Source organism: Nelumbo lutea, chromosome 8 (genome assembly GCF_056320005.1).
Source record: "Nelumbo lutea isolate HS-2025 chromosome 8, American lotus-T2T, whole genome shotgun sequence".
Taxonomy (NCBI): domain Eukaryota; kingdom Viridiplantae; phylum Streptophyta; class Magnoliopsida; order Proteales; family Nelumbonaceae; genus Nelumbo; species Nelumbo lutea.
This window is the reverse complement of record NC_142691.1, coordinates 11235565-11252058: the sequence shown is the minus strand read 5'-3', so window position 1 is coordinate 11252058 and position 16494 is coordinate 11235565. Positions and strand designations below refer to the sequence as shown.

The following is a 16494-nucleotide window of genomic DNA, read 5'->3' as shown; positions in this document are numbered from 1 at the left end:
AGAGGGTGACCCAAATCCGGCCAAATATGATCGAATCTTGGATTGGATCATGACGCCGATCCATTTGCATCTCTAGAATCCTATCAGGCCCGACTGAATCCAACATAAACAATATCGGATCGGATTCGTTATATACCCTAATTCCAATCCGATCCGATCCATTTGCATCGCTATACAAACTCCCCGGGCGCCGGACATCCCCATCCGAACTTTTACAAAGAATGTGTAGCTTTTAGCTTGACTGGTGCGATTAGGTGGTATTCCGTAAAATAAAATTCTCGACATTGCTTTTGCTTGTCACCATATTACATCATATACTACACATCATGTCGACATAGTGTGCTTTAGATACCCGATCCGTCGGATCCGCCGATACTTCAACAATCAAGATGAGAAGTTCAGAACCAGATATCTTCTCTGGTCTGCCGTCTGCGGCCCATGGTTTTGCAAGGTTCTCGATATCGAGAATCCGCCGGCCCACAACTAGCTGTCCACCCAGAAAAAGCAGCGTTCCCGTTATCTGCACGCGCACGCGCTGTTCACTTGCCTCTAAGTATTACTTGTTGTTTTGTTGGCCGCCAAGTCAGTGGGAGGGAGGAACCGCCATACGGCAAGAATGCAGTCTCTTCAGCAGAAGGCCTCGGAGTGGAGCGGAGTCTCCGCCAGCGATGCTTTTGCCATCGACGAAACAAATCTTTTCGAGTTATTAGGTCTTCAGACCTTCGTTACTCTCTCTACTAATTTCTACAACAGGTTCCCTCGTCCTTCCTCTCCTCTTTCTCAGATGAACAAGAATGAAATCTTTTCTTTCAAAATTTTTCTTTAGTTTGTGCTCTGTACTGATATTAGTTGATTCAAGGTTCGTGCTATGATTTGTTTTTTTTTTTTTTTTTCCGATAAAGGGTTTACGATGATGATGAAGAGTGGTTTCGGTCCATCTTTGTTAACTCGAAGAAAGAGGATGCGATTCGGAACCAGTATGAATTCTTTGTACAGAGAATGGGAGGTCCTCCTCTTTATTCCCAGAGGAAAGGTAAATATTTTTAATTTTTTCCAACTAACGTAATAGTCTTTTTTATATGCAATGTAGTCTGTTTATTTCATTATATATCATATATGGTGATTGTAAGGTGAGTGCTTAGCTTCTCATCACGATAATTGAAATTTCTCATTTAAGTACTTCAGTGGATTATGCTTGTGCTAACACTATGATCCTTCTGATTCTAAGTAAATAATGGGAAGCTTCTCAGGGGTTGAAATGTAAGAACAAAGCTTCCGAATGACAAGTGCACATTCTTAAGAGGTTTCGACACCTACCGACGTTCGTGAGATATTGTACTTTACTTTTTAATTGGGGGGGGGGGTGCGGTTGTCTGTTGGTTACTTGAAAATTCATTCATGTCCGGATCCTCTATGGCGTTTCCTGCTGGGCTTCTCTCTGCCTCAAGAGGAAAATTAAGGAAATGCCACATTGCCTATACTTGTGTTATCCAATTGTAGGAACGACCCATCTGAGAACCATTCTTGAAAAGAGAAATTAGAGAAAAATGAAACAAATCACAAATAAAAAAGCGAAAAAGAAAGGCCTCAGTTGATGAGATTATTGAAGCGGGATGTCTAGATTCCATTTATTTAATGTTCAAATGCACATAAAGATGAGATTATTGAAGTAGTGTAAACAATTTGGGGAGGTTGGTAGGACTTTTTATGTGAAAATATTAGACTCATTTGGAGGAAAGAGGAGAGAATCATATCAACAAAACTGATAAGAAGATATTAGACCTTACCAGCTGGTTGGTAAGGTCTCCTGCTAATCATAGCAGAGACTTGGGATTGAATCCCGCCTGCACCTGGGTTGGGGGATGAGCTACCCCTGTTGTGTAGCCCCTCAAAAGATATATATAAAAAAAAAAGAACTGATAAAAAAAGAATCATATCAACAAATTTTGCATGACGTTCTCAACATGGAAGGGACAAGTTGCATTTGCTTAGTGTTGCTGAAGCTTTATAATAGTTTGCAAAAACAGTAGAGAAAAGAGGAAGAGGGAGTTAAGGATATAGTCTTATTACTTGATCCTAACTTTTGGTTTGGAGACTAATGAGTCAATATCCTTCTATTAATTTGGCAAAGAGTGTTTTTGATGATGTTTACTAGTGCAGATATTTTCATTAGATGATAAGCCCTAGCTTACAAAATAAACAGCCCAACAAAGGATAACATTTTAAAGATACAAAATACTTGGGAGTTCTTTGTGATTTTGATGCTAGTTATCTACAACTCTGTGCTAGTGTCTCTGAATAACTCATACTATGTATGCTAAGCATGGGCCTTTGGACCTTGGCTTCTGATTAAGTGGGGACTCTCTAGGCTTGGGTCATTAGCAACTTTTAAAGGCCCAATCCTGCTCTATCATATAGCCTTTAGAAAATAAAGTAGGGGGCAATACACATACATGGACACCTATTAAACTATGTGGAGGAATCCATGGCCAATCCTGGTTATTCATCAGATGGGAGCACTCTAGATTGGTTGCATGTTCATTCCTACAGCCTGCATCAGCCCTAAACCTAACTTGTATTGTAATTTCTTCCGAATTAAACAGGTCATCCAAAATTTTAAAATCTTAATCTAAAAATGCCCTAAAAGAGGACTTGTATTAGCCACATGCAAGGGGGTTAAGCCGTTAAGAGAAAATTTCTTGTGAATATAGGGCAACAAGAAATCTCTTTTTCATCCCCAACCATATGGCCATGTGGAGGATTCCTGGATTGTGTAGACTGCTTAATAAAAATTTGACTAGTAATACCACATATTTATAGGTAGGCCAATATTATAAGGAAAGATGAAAAGGAAAAGCAAGATTTGTCAAGAAAACCCCGTGGAATTGGGATACTACTGTTGAGTTAAGTTTCATTTTCAAATTGATAAAAGAATTCTGGAAGCTTTTCTTTGCATCCTTCTTTATAGCATAGCTCAAATTATTATATGATAGTGAGACTCTCTACGTTAGGTTGGTGTATCTAGAGGTTGGGATATGGGAATGGGTAATAAATCTCCAGACAAAGGAAAAGACTGTCGAAATTCCTGAGTCCTGCAACATTGACAAATTGCCACACTTTTTGTTTTGAGATGCCATTAGAACATTTGAAATCTTGAGAAAGTTTAATACTTCCTCTCATGCATTATCACTTTGATTTTATGTTATTGATGGAAGTAATAGCCAAAACCAAAAATCTTAGCTTTTTGGATGTCGTGGCCCTTTTTTTGGAACATTAAGCCTGGTCTGTTCATTGGTTTGTAAAAAAGAATTGGATCATGAGCACTGGTTGATATAGTGACCAATGAATCCATGGTATCAACTCAGTTCAACAAATTGTTCTGTCATTGCATTCTTTCAATTTTCAGGAATCATGGCCCTCTGTCAACTGTCAAGTCCTTAAATCATTTCTCACTACCACTTATTTACTTTGATCTTCCCTTTCTTCTTTTTGAGCCCTCTACTTTCACCAAACCACCTCTTTCCCACTGATGCAGTAATGGGGATCTTTCTAAGCCTTGACCTATTTTGGACAGAAGAAAGCCAATAGGAAAGTTCTGATTTGATGGGATGACAATTCTTGGGAGTTGGGCTGATTTGGCCTATGTGGGTATTTTGGTCATTTGATGTTCCATTTTATGGCCCTGCCTCAGAGTCAAGTTTGGGTTATATTTCAATTTCCAGCTGATTTGGTTAATTATTTAGTAACCTAGTTACTTTGTCTTAGATCAGTCATAATGGCAATTTTGTAGTTTTCAGTAATTAGAAAATAGAAGTTGCTAATAGCCAGTTGGTAATAGGAGCCTTATATATGAATGCTTTTTTCTTCAGTTTAAGAATAACAAAGGCTTGAATATTGGTTTCCTTTCTTTGCATGCTTCATGGGGTGTTTCCATTGAAACCCTGTGGTGATTCTAGGTTTCCTTGGACTTTGGAGTGACTCCTGCGGTTTCTTTCTTCCATCTCTACCATCTTCTTTATGACTTTAAACAACTATTGCAGCTAGCTAACGTCCAATCAAAATTCAATTTTTCATCTGTTATGTATCTGATTAAGAGTTATCTTATAAAAAAATCTGATTAAGAGGTATTTGAGAATTTCATAGATCGCAACTTTTTCTTGACTTTTATTCACCCTCCTTGAAGCCCTTGCTTTCCTTGGAACTTGTTCCCAGACTGTTCAGATCCTGGTCTGATTAAAGCACCTCTACTAAAAAGCTTACAACATTTAGCCCAAAATTCCCTTTGGAAATCAAGTCATTGAAATTTCTTATATTCTCTCTTGAGGAAGCCTGAAATTTCTGAGATGTTAGATCAGAACCATCATTAAACCTAATCTTCATCCTAAACACTCTAAAAACCTGCACCATCGTTGATCCCAACTAAATTTAAAATAACCATCAAGGTATTGAATTGAACCTTTTACTTTAAATCTCACTTTAGAGCCTCTTATCCTCTATTTTTTATTCCGTCATTAGTTATCTTTGCACATGGGCACATGGGTAAATGCCTTGTATCAGCCATTTTACCCAAGATAAAGATTCTCTACCGATAAGATCTTCCAGGTGAATGCATGTGCTTACTTCCTAGCTTCTTAGACTTTCAGTTGAAAACTTGAAATTCCTTGGAGCATGTGAAATATAGAGCCATTGGATTGGGGTGAGCTAGCTTGGCCAAGTTCTTCATTTTAGTCTTCCTATGTGATTATTGCATTATGTTTTTGTATGTTGCCATGCATACTGCTCTCCCTTCATCTTGATTCCTTTGGGTATGTTCTAACCAATATTACACCATCTGAGAAGAAAGTGAGCTCTCATTTATCTCCACCCTCTAACATTATTTATATTTAACTAGTCATCACTTAATGGGAAATGATGATACCCTATAAAACAATCATTATAGCAGTAGCGGCATCAGCAGGATTTGTTAATGGAGCAGCATAACTGAGCAATAATAGAAATCAATGTAATAGGAGTTTATGTGATTAAATGTGTGCTTGTGTAGGACAATACATAATTTTTTTCAAGAGAAAGGGGTTGAAGAAATTGGAAGTCAAGAATAGGGGTGAGTGGTGGGATGAAGAAATTGACGGGGAGGAGAAAAGTTTTGAGGAGGAGATGCAAGGAGATCGGGTATGGTTTCTGAAGGTTTTTTGAGTTGGGAGTTGTTTGAAACTGAACATTGTGAAGTCTTTTGTCTTGTTTTGTGAGGTCATAGTGTAAATTTGTTAGTGTATGCTTTCTCTCGGGTGATCTCTTGTCACCTTTCTCATGTAATCTCTCTTTCTTTAATAAAATTTTCTTTTACTCTTCAATTGTGAAGTCTTTTGTCTTGTTTTGTGAGGTCATAGTGTAAATTTGTTAGTGTATGCTTTCTCTCGGGTGATCTCTTGTCACCTTTCTCATGTAATCTCTCTTTCTTTAATAAAATTTTCTTTTACTCTTCAATTTTTTTTTCTTCTCTTTAGTTTCCAGTAAGGTTCTATTGGCTTGGATCCCTGAAGTTGGCTGCTGTTTCAGTGTGTTGCATTTGCATATTACATATTGTATATGTCAGTTTCCATATCATTTTAAGTATACTTCTTTGACTGAATAAGGTATTTATTATTATGAACAAAGAATTTATATTTGTGCTTGATGTCGCTTTCCATCCTCAGCTTAACTACATACCTTTGCTACGATACCCACCTCCTCTAATTCAATCCAGTCCTCTGCATTTATACATACTTCTTCATTCCAATACATCAGGTCTCTGCATCCAGCTGCACATTGGAAATATCTCCCATGCTTGTATGTCAAATTCATGGAGAGGTGTTCCCAGTGTGCGGTTGCATGCCTTGCTATCAGCATGTGGAACGCCTTTTGCTTTCCTGTCTCGTGTTTGGAATGGCTGTATTGTGTTTCTATTATTTTTGTATTTGATGTCCAGCTAGGTGTTATATAAGCATTTTGGTTTTACCTTCCAGAAATCCTGTTTGGTTGCGTAAAATCTATTTAAGTGTTTGTACTACCATTTGCAGAGTTATGTGCATAGAGGTGTTGAGGGAAGCCTCAAAAAGTTTCCCCAGCAGAGGGGTGTTTCTATCCTGGGTGTCCTATGTGGTGCCCAGTAGCGCTTCGTTTCAAAACAATAAAAAATTATCACGCATTGTATCATGTGCCAAAACATTTCAGTATCCTGAAATCCAATGCAACGAATCTAGTACCAACACTGAGACTTAAAACGCAGCCATGCCAAATACCCACTAAATAAGTGAAGTGGCTATAATGTCAGGGTGATGTGTGTGTGTATAACATGCATTCCAGGTTGAGCTGGGCTAATGATTACCCCTATGATGCCCAGATATGGATACTGACATGAATATAGATATGGGAAGTAGGGATACTAGTCTCCATTTTCCAAGACCTTAGACATGGATACTGATGTAAGTATCCTATTTAATATGCTTATATCATTCTTTTATATCTAGTTTTTAAAGCTAAATGTCATTCCTCAGTACTGTATTCTGCGAAATTTAATTCAACTTCTAAAATATGTAGTTCTTCTTTATAACATGATTTGTTAAAACATTCCCACTTCAAATGTTTTAAAAGTGGAAGGTGCTAGCTAGCCCGCTGGTAGTCTCTAGCTGGTTGCAGCAGAGACCTGGGATTGAGTCCTGCCCGGTGTTTTAAAAGGCGTGGGAGGTGTACATCTGGAGGCGTGCCTCCAGGCAAGGCGCCCCCAAAACACCCGGAGGCTCAGGCCAAAGGCGCTGACACCTCTGAGGAGGCTTACGCCAACTATGCCCATACCCCTAGGTAGTGGAACACCTCGCGTCACGCCTCCGCACTTTAAAACATTGGTCCTGCCTTCACCTGGGTTGGGGTATTGGGGTTTGGTCCAGGGCTACCTCCGTTTGTGTAGTCATTACCCAAAGAAAAAATATTTTAAAGTGTTAATCCTATAAAGTGTAAATGTTCAGTGCCATGTTGGATGTGTATCATGTCCAACACTAGTATACTATATGTAAACTGTAAAGTTTTCCAGGTATCATGCTTGAGTTCACATCTGCACCCCACAAGGGGGCGCCCCACAATACCCCACAGCACATCCCTACCTTGTATTGGGAACATTTCCCAATGATGTCTCATCATCTCCCATACTTGTTATCGGGAGATGTTCCCGATACAAGGTGGGGGTGTGCTGTGGGGCATTGTCGGGTGCCCCATTGTGGGGCACAGACGTGAACGAACTCATCATGCTTAGAGGTGCAACATCATCTGGTCCACCCTGAGGCTTTGCATGGGTTGGGCTTGGATATTTGCTAGGCTAGGTCTTGGAAAGTCAGACATGATTCAAGTTCAGGTTAGGCTTGGTTATGCATAAGATACGTCTATCATTCTATGGTAGACGTACAAATCTGAATTGAACATGTATGTCCACAGATACATGTAGACTATATGCAAAAATATATCTATTAGACTATGTTGAACATCTACATATTTACACCATATGTATAACTGGGACACATTATGCATTTATGTTCACTATTTACAACTAATGTATGTAATAACATTCCAATCGTTGTTCCTTTTATTTATTTATTTTCTAAACTAGCCAAAGTTGTTACCAACTCAGTGTTGGAATTTTGCCCTAAAAACAGCCCTATCCACGTAAGTTACACCCAAAGTTCTGGTCCTTGAGAAAAAGTGTAGGTTCAAACCCCACTGCTGACAGTTTACATCCTCAAATTCGAACCTAAAGCATATCAAGAGCAGCTAATAACATCACTGATTCTTTAGTTAGGGAGGGAGTGCTTATGGTCTTTTCTTGTATGGGGGGAGACCAGGATGGAGGGACTGCCAAATGGTTATCTACTTAATTTTCCTGATTTGGATCCAATATATGATCGTTGTGATGTGCCTTCTTTTGAATCTCTATCAGTTCAGGAGTAGGGATTTGCTGCAAAAACCTTGTTTTTTCTTTCCTGTCATAGACTGTATGGCCTTGAAAGGTGTGAAACATATTTTCTGCTTGGCATCTTTCGTCCTTCTCATGTCTGGTATTTCAAACTTTTATTTAAAATAGAATTTTGAATCAAAACTTTTAAACTTTAATTAAATATAAGATTTAGTAATTATTTTGTTGTGCTTAATTTGAACCAAAACTTGCTAAGCAATCAATACAATAGGCTTAGAGTTAGGATATGATTCTCCAAGTATTTGGATGAGTTTGCCAAGTAGTCAGAAGTTTTCTTTACAAGTAATATGAGATTTCTGATAATATGCTAGGAAGAAACTTAATCATCCTGGGTTCATCCATGTGTCTATTTAGGCAGAGGATGCATAGAGTGGAAAACAACTAATAATGTTTCCTTTTTTTTTTTCCTATTTTGCTTAACAGGTCATCCAGCACTGATTGGACGTCACCGGCCATTCCCTGTGACACATCGAGCAGCAGAGAGGTGGTTACACCACATGCAGCAAACATTGGACAGTGTCCCAGAAATTGATGCCGATTCAAAAATCAAAATGATGAATTTTTTCAGGCAAATATTTACTCCCATGAATCACCTATTTGCCATTAATTCCCACTTTAGTTGTACCTTTTGATTTAATTTCTTTTTTGTTTTTTACCAACAGATTATGAGATCATTTATTTCCCTTTTTCAGGCACACAGCATTCTTTCTAGTGGCTGGTGATGAGTTGAAAAACCAAAACCAAGGAGTCCCCTGTAAACATGGAGCTAACAAACCAGCTGCAGTGTGAAATTTTAGCTACAAATTGTTCTCATTTTAAATATACATGAAAAAAGAATCGAGTATTATCATTTACCCAACGTGTTTTATCTTATACATGTATTAGTAGAAAAAAAAAACTCCTCTCCCATTAAATAAAAATCAAAGAACTTTTATTCCCATTCATTTATTATTTGATACTGATGGGTACAGCAAAACATTTCTGATTTCTCATCTTGATTTTTATGAATTGTATATCTGGGTCATGGCTGAGCCAAGATGTGCCCGTGCCCCATTGACTGTATGGTCTATATCTATTTGTAATTATGCATCTGTCACGTAGCAGTTATATTCCAACCCGAAAACAGCCACAGGGAACTGTTGCTATGCCTACACCTTAGAGACTCTGCAAATCCAGATATTCAATGGCAGGCTGTCAGCATTGCATGACTTGTCTGATAACAGTGAGCGTATGACATATTTGGTCAATGCGTGGTGGGCAATCGAGGGTGCTCTTAGTAATTGCATGAGATTTGCATAAATGACACATCTGTTCACCAAAACACCATGTATGCGTTTTTATGTGGAATGCTCTCTTGTGGTGAAAAATCTCCAGGAAATCACTATCTTGTGCCAGTGCCACACTGTGATTGCTTAGAGTCCTTCCTCCATGGCCGTGGCCTGGTGGCCTCTATATGACTCGTTATTTCATGATGGTATGATCGCAAAACTGTGTTTCAGAGGACGGACAAATAAAACATTATTTCGCTTGGTTGGTCTGGTAAATATGCCTGATAGCTAGCCGGTTCACGGCTGGCTTGGGTTTGGCACCTCCCAACTCTGTGTGGAGCTGTTGGTGAAAGAAGGAGAATATTGGTGAAATGCTTTTAAAGTATTGAGGCCATTGCTAGATCAAATGAAGGATTTTGGTGAAGTACTGAAAAGGGTTGAAAGCATTTGGTGGACAAATGGAAGATTTTGGTCGTTGATGTGAACGAAACAAGAGTGGTGGGGACAGTGGGTGGACCGCGCTTAAATTTTTGGTTGGTTGATCAAATTGTACAGATTCAGTCATCTTTAAGACTATAGACATAGTCATGTGAATGCGGGAAAAGAGGTGGATCGATAATCAACCAAGTCTACGAGGGTTGGAATGCTCCCAGCAGTTTACATGCTTGACCATTTGTGTGATGATTGTCATACGTACATTTTCTTTATTATTATTATTATTTGGGTTATTCATTTTTCAGTAACTAATTTATTCCCGTAAATGCAATTACTTGGATAAGTTTTTTATGGGGAATATTTATCAAGTAAGTACATTTACCCATTTTCTTTTATAAATAAGGCAATAATCATTTTAGTCATAGAAATTTATTATTAAAATGGACATTTTTGTCCTATTCAAGTGTTGATAACTTTCCCCCTATTAGGGAAAGTTATTTACCCACCTAGGAGATGGGTATACCCAGGAAAATAAACTTTTCTTGATCTTCACATAAAACTGAAAAAAGAATATGGAATTTTTTGTCAATGAGAACCAAAATCCCATTAACCAACGTTCCCCCTCTCAAATCCGAAAAGAAAAGAACACCCCCTTGATATTTTTTAGCTATGTGTGCCCATTGTTTAAAATTGACTGTGTATACATAATAAGCTCCAGATCTGATAGATTAAAGGGAAAATTCTTAGAGCTTCCTAAGGCTTCTAACGAAAGCTAAAACCTCTCAGCTTTTTATCCCAATTTTTATTCTATTGAAGACAACTATCGAATCAGCAAAAGAAAATCCCCAAATCAATTATTAAGAGGCTGAAAATAACATACTTTTCTTTATCAGGAGAAATCTAAAAGGTATCATACAATCTTTAAAAAAGAGGCCATTGCTCAATGTTGGTCCCGGCTATCTGAGTTATTGGCTGTTGGGAGGGGTGGACTAGATACAAACCTAACTTTTGGTATGATTTCTATACAAATGCCACTCTTAGATTCGAATTGGAAATCATTCTTATCAGGCAGAGGCTTTACCATTACACCAAGCAATGGCCCCTCATCATATATGTATAGATAGCAGAGAGCCCTGACTTTATACAAATGCAAGTTGATGCTTGATTTGAGGAATGTACATTGCTTTCAAGTGTGGGCTTTGAGGCCTAGGCCATTCAAATTTTAACAAATTCTCAACCCAAAGGCCAGTAGGTCACCCAAATTGTACCTCACATGGCATGATTGCTCACCCTCGGTTGTGAAAATCTAACTACTAGTACTACAACAAATATGAATCCTTTCTTTCTTCTTTATTTTTCCTTTTCTTTTATGATATGGGGCTACACACAAGGACAAGGGGTAGCCTGTCCCCCAAACCCATAACCCCCTAACCCTGGTGAAGGCCAATCCCAAAGTCTCCACTACAATTAGACACCAATTGAGCTAGTTGGTACCTTTATAGTACAAATATGAGCTCAAGTTGCGTTATTTTCAAGGCATTGACCCTCTCTCTCTCTCTCTCTCTCTCTTCTTTGAGGCATGACTCTCAACTAGTATAATTAATTAAAATTGAAAGTTGAAACACATTTATTAGCAAACCAAGTTTGAGTGTTACATTTTTAATAAAGGGTTAATATGTTTAAGTCTCATATTCTGTAAGTTAATTTTTAAGTCATTCTATTCCTGCTATACAATATCAAAGTAATTTCTAGTTAAATCCCATTTTTAATTTAGTATAAAATTATATATAAGATTAGAATTCAATCCGAATTTAACGGATCATAAGATCAGATTGAATTCCAAATATTAAAGAATCAATTTGGATCCAAATACCCGGATCTAATCAGTATGTGATGATCGTGATCTCTCCTTTAGTTAGGTGCCCAAAGTTGGTCCAGAAAGTACATTCTCGGGTCTGAGTTTTTGGTTGTGGGCACTCCGGCAGGTGTCACCTTTTCAGTCATTATATTAATGGATCCTGACGGATCCGTATTGTAAGAATAAAGGGTTTCAGGAGACTTTGTACATGAATCGGTGTATATGTATGGATCTGTGTGAATTCAATATAGCTACAAATACAAAATCATGGATTATAAGCATTAAATTTTTACTGAAATCAATCTACAAAGATGAATGATTGTTTGACAAACACCCTTTGAAACTAAAACAAACAATTTGGTAGATGCCCTGGACAGAGTGTGGAAGGTCCATAAATTGGTTGGTTTTGTAAGGAGTTTTGATTTGTTCAGCTACCATTTTTCTACGCTTTCTTCAAGCTGAAATAAAGATGAATAGTTGTATGACAGAGACCTTCGTTTTGGCACATATGAATGATGATACTGCAACATATAGTTCAGCCTTGGGCCCAGTAATTAAAATTTCTTTAGGTTCTTGAACAGGCTTCTGGAACTTCAGCTCTGGTCCTTCACACACAGAGATCAGGTAGTAGCCTACTGATCAAGGGCACATGATTTTCTGGACTTTAGCATCTAATTTTTTTGTTCATGTTGAAAATAACCCATGAGGCCACGACTCAATTGGTCATAAGTTTGATCAGACAGTTGATTTTCTGGACTTTAGCACAGCCAGGTTTTGGGCCATCAGATCCATATGTCCACACTTGATTCATCCTATGGCCACTTAGGCTGTGTTTAGTTTGAAGGAAAAAGTAAGAAAAGGAAGGAAAGGTAGGGAAACCTTTACAATCCCTACTTTTTCTTTTAAACCAAACATAGCCTTAAAGAAAACCCTTCTTTGGCTGTCCATTGACTCCAGGGTCCAGTCCCAAACTGCCAACAGGGAAACAAAAAAACCATTTAATAAGGAAGGAATCGTTCTCTTGTGTTGGATCTGTTTAGAGAAACTTGACTTTCAGTATATTGTAAGCAAAATCCCGGAAACAAAACACTGCAAGATTCCTTCTGCTTTTATTATAGTGCCCTCCACCTTCTGGGTATGGAAAAAAAGTTGGCCTGAGGGGCCATTAGCGCCCCCTATCCCTGTATCCCAAGCATCTGCCCTTGCTAGTGAATAAAGTAAAAGATAAAAGAGGAATCAAGTACTTCCGAGCTTTTCTTTTTAATCTTATCTTGTGTTGCTCCTTTTGATCGATTCAGGTTTTCAGTCTGGTCAAAACTTCATTCTCAGCTTCTCTGGTTGAGACCCCATTAACAAGACCTGAGTTGCATTCGTTTTAGACTTAAAATTCATGAAATCGAATAGAGTAAGAGACTTATAAGTAAGTTGGTGATTTTAAAGGAGATCAATTTGATATTTTCATTGGCTCCATCCAATTCCAGAGAGAGACAAGAAACATATGGAACTTCCGATCATTGACGAAGGAAAGATTACAACTAATGGTTATGGGTTTTGATCATACAAAGATGAGAAGATATGAACACAAAAAAAAAAAGGAAAAAAAGTTCTTCATTCTCATTTCTCCCATCAACCCACCAGACCCTTCTTCTGAAAGATCCTGGATGGGTCGGCGAAGCGAGCGGAGAAGGAGCGAGAGAGGTTATCAGGCTCAGTCCATGACGACCCTTGATCGAAATTCTGCGAATAGGAGTAGGCATCGTAAGGAACCTGGAACGGAGACGAAGAATAGAAGATCTTCTTCTTTTCCTTCATTATCCTTCTCCATAACACTCTCCACCTGGGCGTGGTTGATCGGTGGGAGCTGGACGGCAGATTAAACGACAGAAAATCATCGTAGTCGCTGTCTATGTATCTTCGTCCCAGTCGGATGCTTCTACTGCCTGAATTGCACCAACTTCTGATGTCCATGGCGAGACAAGAACAAGGCTTCTGGTTCAACTTCCTCCCTAGCTAGCTAGCAGCAATGGCGGAAGCGTAACTGATGCACGTAGAGTGTAGACAAACTATATATACTGAGCGAAGCAACTGTTCTGTACATAAAAGAATTAAAGAGTTCTCTTCAACGGTCCATCTTGACCAGCTGGCTGGCTGGGTTTGAGGATTGGCTCCCAGCCATCATGATGAGCTCGGCTTGGGTTTGGCACTTCGGCTCAAGTTCATTGGATTGGAGTTTGGAGAGAAGAGTGATGAAGCAAAAGAGGGAGCGTTTGGTGTGTACGTGAAAGAGCTGGAATCCTTGGAATCCACTTTATCATGATGATCATTACGCATGGCAGCCTTGAGGTGGGCCCATTTTCATTTTGCACTATGTCTATGGCTGATCCTTTTCAGTCCCAAACTCCCAAAGTGCTCTGCAAAAAGAGATGTTCCCAACTATCCCATGAATGAAATGACTCAGGAGATGTTCCCTATGTGGGATGCTCTTGGGACACTGTTGGAAGCATTTTGTTACTAAGCATATCCCTTTATCCATGGTTTTTAAAACCGATTCGGTGATCGAAGCGGTCAGGGGTCCGGTTATCGGGTTGAACGGTCCAATGGTTCAAATCAAACAGTCGGCTCATTTTAACAAAAAATAAAAAATAAAAAATTATAAAAAAATAAAAATGGTCAAAATTATTCGAACAATTAATCGCCTAGGTCAGCGGTTTATTGATCAAAATCAACAGTTTTTGGAAAAATTTCGGTTATGGGGAAAAAGGGAACTAGTCACCTAATCGGTTTCCAATTTTTCCGATCCAATCTGATTTTGAAAACCATGCCTAAATCTCTGCAAATGACAAAGAGACAAGAGCCTAGATTTTTTGCAAAAAAAATATATATATTATATTCCAATACCCTACCAATATGATCTAACACCGTAATCTCATGTATGTGGCAGGTCACATTTTTATGATGGGTTCATGGTGAGATGTATAGCATAAGATCATATTGGTGGGAAATCCCCGTTCAAGGGAGAATTTCTTTACTTTAGGGACCGTCACATGAAGATGCGCTTGCACTCAGTTAGATTGGAATCTCTTAGGGGGTTGTTTAATCAATAATAACGCCCCAAATCAACCATGCATTCCAAGGGATTTAAAAAAAACCGAGTCTTCCACGTGGCAATCTAGTTGGAGACAAATTAGCCGTAGGTATTTCTTCTGCTGGATTATAAATATTCATAGAACAAATTTCAGCCCCAAAACATTTGCCACCTGTACTCATCACAAGTCATTCTAGTTAGAAATTTTTGTTTTGGTATTACAAACGTATGGATCCGCTTTCAGTTAAATGGATTCGTTCCCACATTTTAATATTTGGAGAGACACCGAATGACCATCTCAGCTAATGGGTCATCAAAAAGCTTTATTTCTTGCCTAATTTCAATTAAAAATAGATCAATGAATTCAACCAAACAGTACCCTTAGGTCTACTTGCCGAAAATAAGTAAGAAAAGATCAGAATTGGGCTTCTGATAATGAGCCAAACGGGGCCTTATGATCAACTACATCATCCATCCACACATGACAAAGATGGGGTAGATAATGTGAGAGCCTCCCTACTGATGACGCCACATTCGAGGAATAATCCTTCATTGTTTCGTAAGCAACCCTGTTAAATATATTTCAAGTATAATATCTATTAAAGAAAGCTTATAAAAGAGAAGTATATTAATACTATAGAGAGATAATCATGCTATCATTATGCTAAATAATTTTGGTCCTTGTGCACCCAATCCCAATCATTAATTTCCACCACTCAAAATATAGAAAGTGGGTATTGCATGTGATATGAGTGATGTAAAGGCCACTCCTTCCATTTTCACTTTTGGTGTTGGAATTTAAGCCACTCAATATGCATTTTTCAAATTGATAGATTGAGATCCAAAATATCTCAATCTATCAATGCATATGGTTTGATATTTATCAATTTATTAGGATTATGGAGATTTTTTCTTTTTAATGTTTATGTTTAAATGTTAGAACCCTTAAATAAATAACAAAAAAGTATCATTTTTTTTTGGAATATGATGATATTTTTGCATATCGGGACTTGGGAGTATAGATACTTTGAACCATATTCGGGCGCTTTTAGGGATATCAATGGATTAGGTTAAATTGTAAATCTGGTTTGATCTGACCTTATAAGGTTCGGTTAGGGTTTTGATTCTTTGTCCTGAATTGGGTTCAGGTCTTGACTGAGCTGTCCCATTAGGTCATAATGTTCTTACACATGTAAAGGGTATTTTTGTAATTTTTTTATTTTTAATTCTATAACCTTAAAGTTTAAGATTTCTTTTTATGTTTATCTTAGCTTTTCTTATTTTTGAAAGATAGAGAAACCTATTAACCAAATTCCAACCTAAGTAAATGGCTTTTGGATTTTTAAAATATGTAATAAAAGGTACAATTGAAAAACAATGGATTGGGGGTGCTGGAATCGGGTTAAGGTTGACCCAAGAACCGGCAGTCAAACTGATTCCGTTTCTTACCCGGTTTCCCGTTGAGTCGTTGACATCCTATTCCATCCTGCGCACAGGCCTAGCAACTTCCTAATTCTTGTGGTAAAAAGCAGGGTTGGAATTGGATCCAACATGAATGAAGTACGAGTAAACGAGACTGGTCCCCATTTGTTTATGCTTCACATCTACGATAGAATCATCTCAAAATCAAATACAACAAACAAATAAAAAGGCTATGATTTGATTTGAACACATCCCATTTTTTATAAGGAGCACACCCTTTATAATTAGAAAATGTTTGAGAAACCAAAATACCCTTATATTTCAACTAAACAATGATATCTTTGTTTTTTTATTAGGGCTATATCCAGTTTATCAAAAAGTGGGATGTGGCTAAATCAGTCCCTCTCTTCTCCCCTCAGGCTATGTT

General features: G+C 38.1%; 1 protein-coding gene across 2 annotated transcripts; it reads left to right on the top strand.

Moving 5' to 3' along the window:
* The first annotated feature begins 202 nt into the window (after positions 1–202).
* Positions 203–8943, top strand: GLB3 (hemoglobin 3). Of its 2 annotated transcripts, XM_088956796.1 has the most exons (4): positions 203–753; positions 903–1033; positions 8423–8567; positions 8692–8943. In XM_088956796.1, exons 1-4 carry the CDS (start codon positions 617–619, stop codon positions 8786–8788), a joined length of 510 nt encoding a protein of 169 aa, XP_088812922.1. In that variant the 5' UTR covers positions 203–616; the 3' UTR covers positions 8789–8943. The 2 variants fall into 2 exon arrangements, with proteins under 2 accessions (XP_088812922.1, XP_088812923.1); XM_088956797.1 differs by lacking the exons at positions 8423–8567; positions 8692–8943 and adding an exon at positions 5042–5484 and having other exon boundaries at positions 375–753.
* Positions 8944–16494: the final 7551 nt, after the last annotated feature.

Bases quoted from the DNA above. Each gene is read 5' to 3' on its own strand.
- GLB3 (XM_088956796.1), top strand. From the start codon at position 617: ATGCAGTCTCTTCAGCAGAAGGCCTCGGAGTGGAGCGGAGTCTCCGCC. The intron at 754-902 runs GTTCCCTCGTCC...TTTCCGATAAAG, and splicing joins TCTACTAATTTCTACAACAG to GGTTTACGATGATGATGAAG. The intron at 8,568-8,691 runs GCAAATATTTAC...TCCCTTTTTCAG, and splicing joins AAAATGATGAATTTTTTCAG to GCACACAGCATTCTTTCTAG.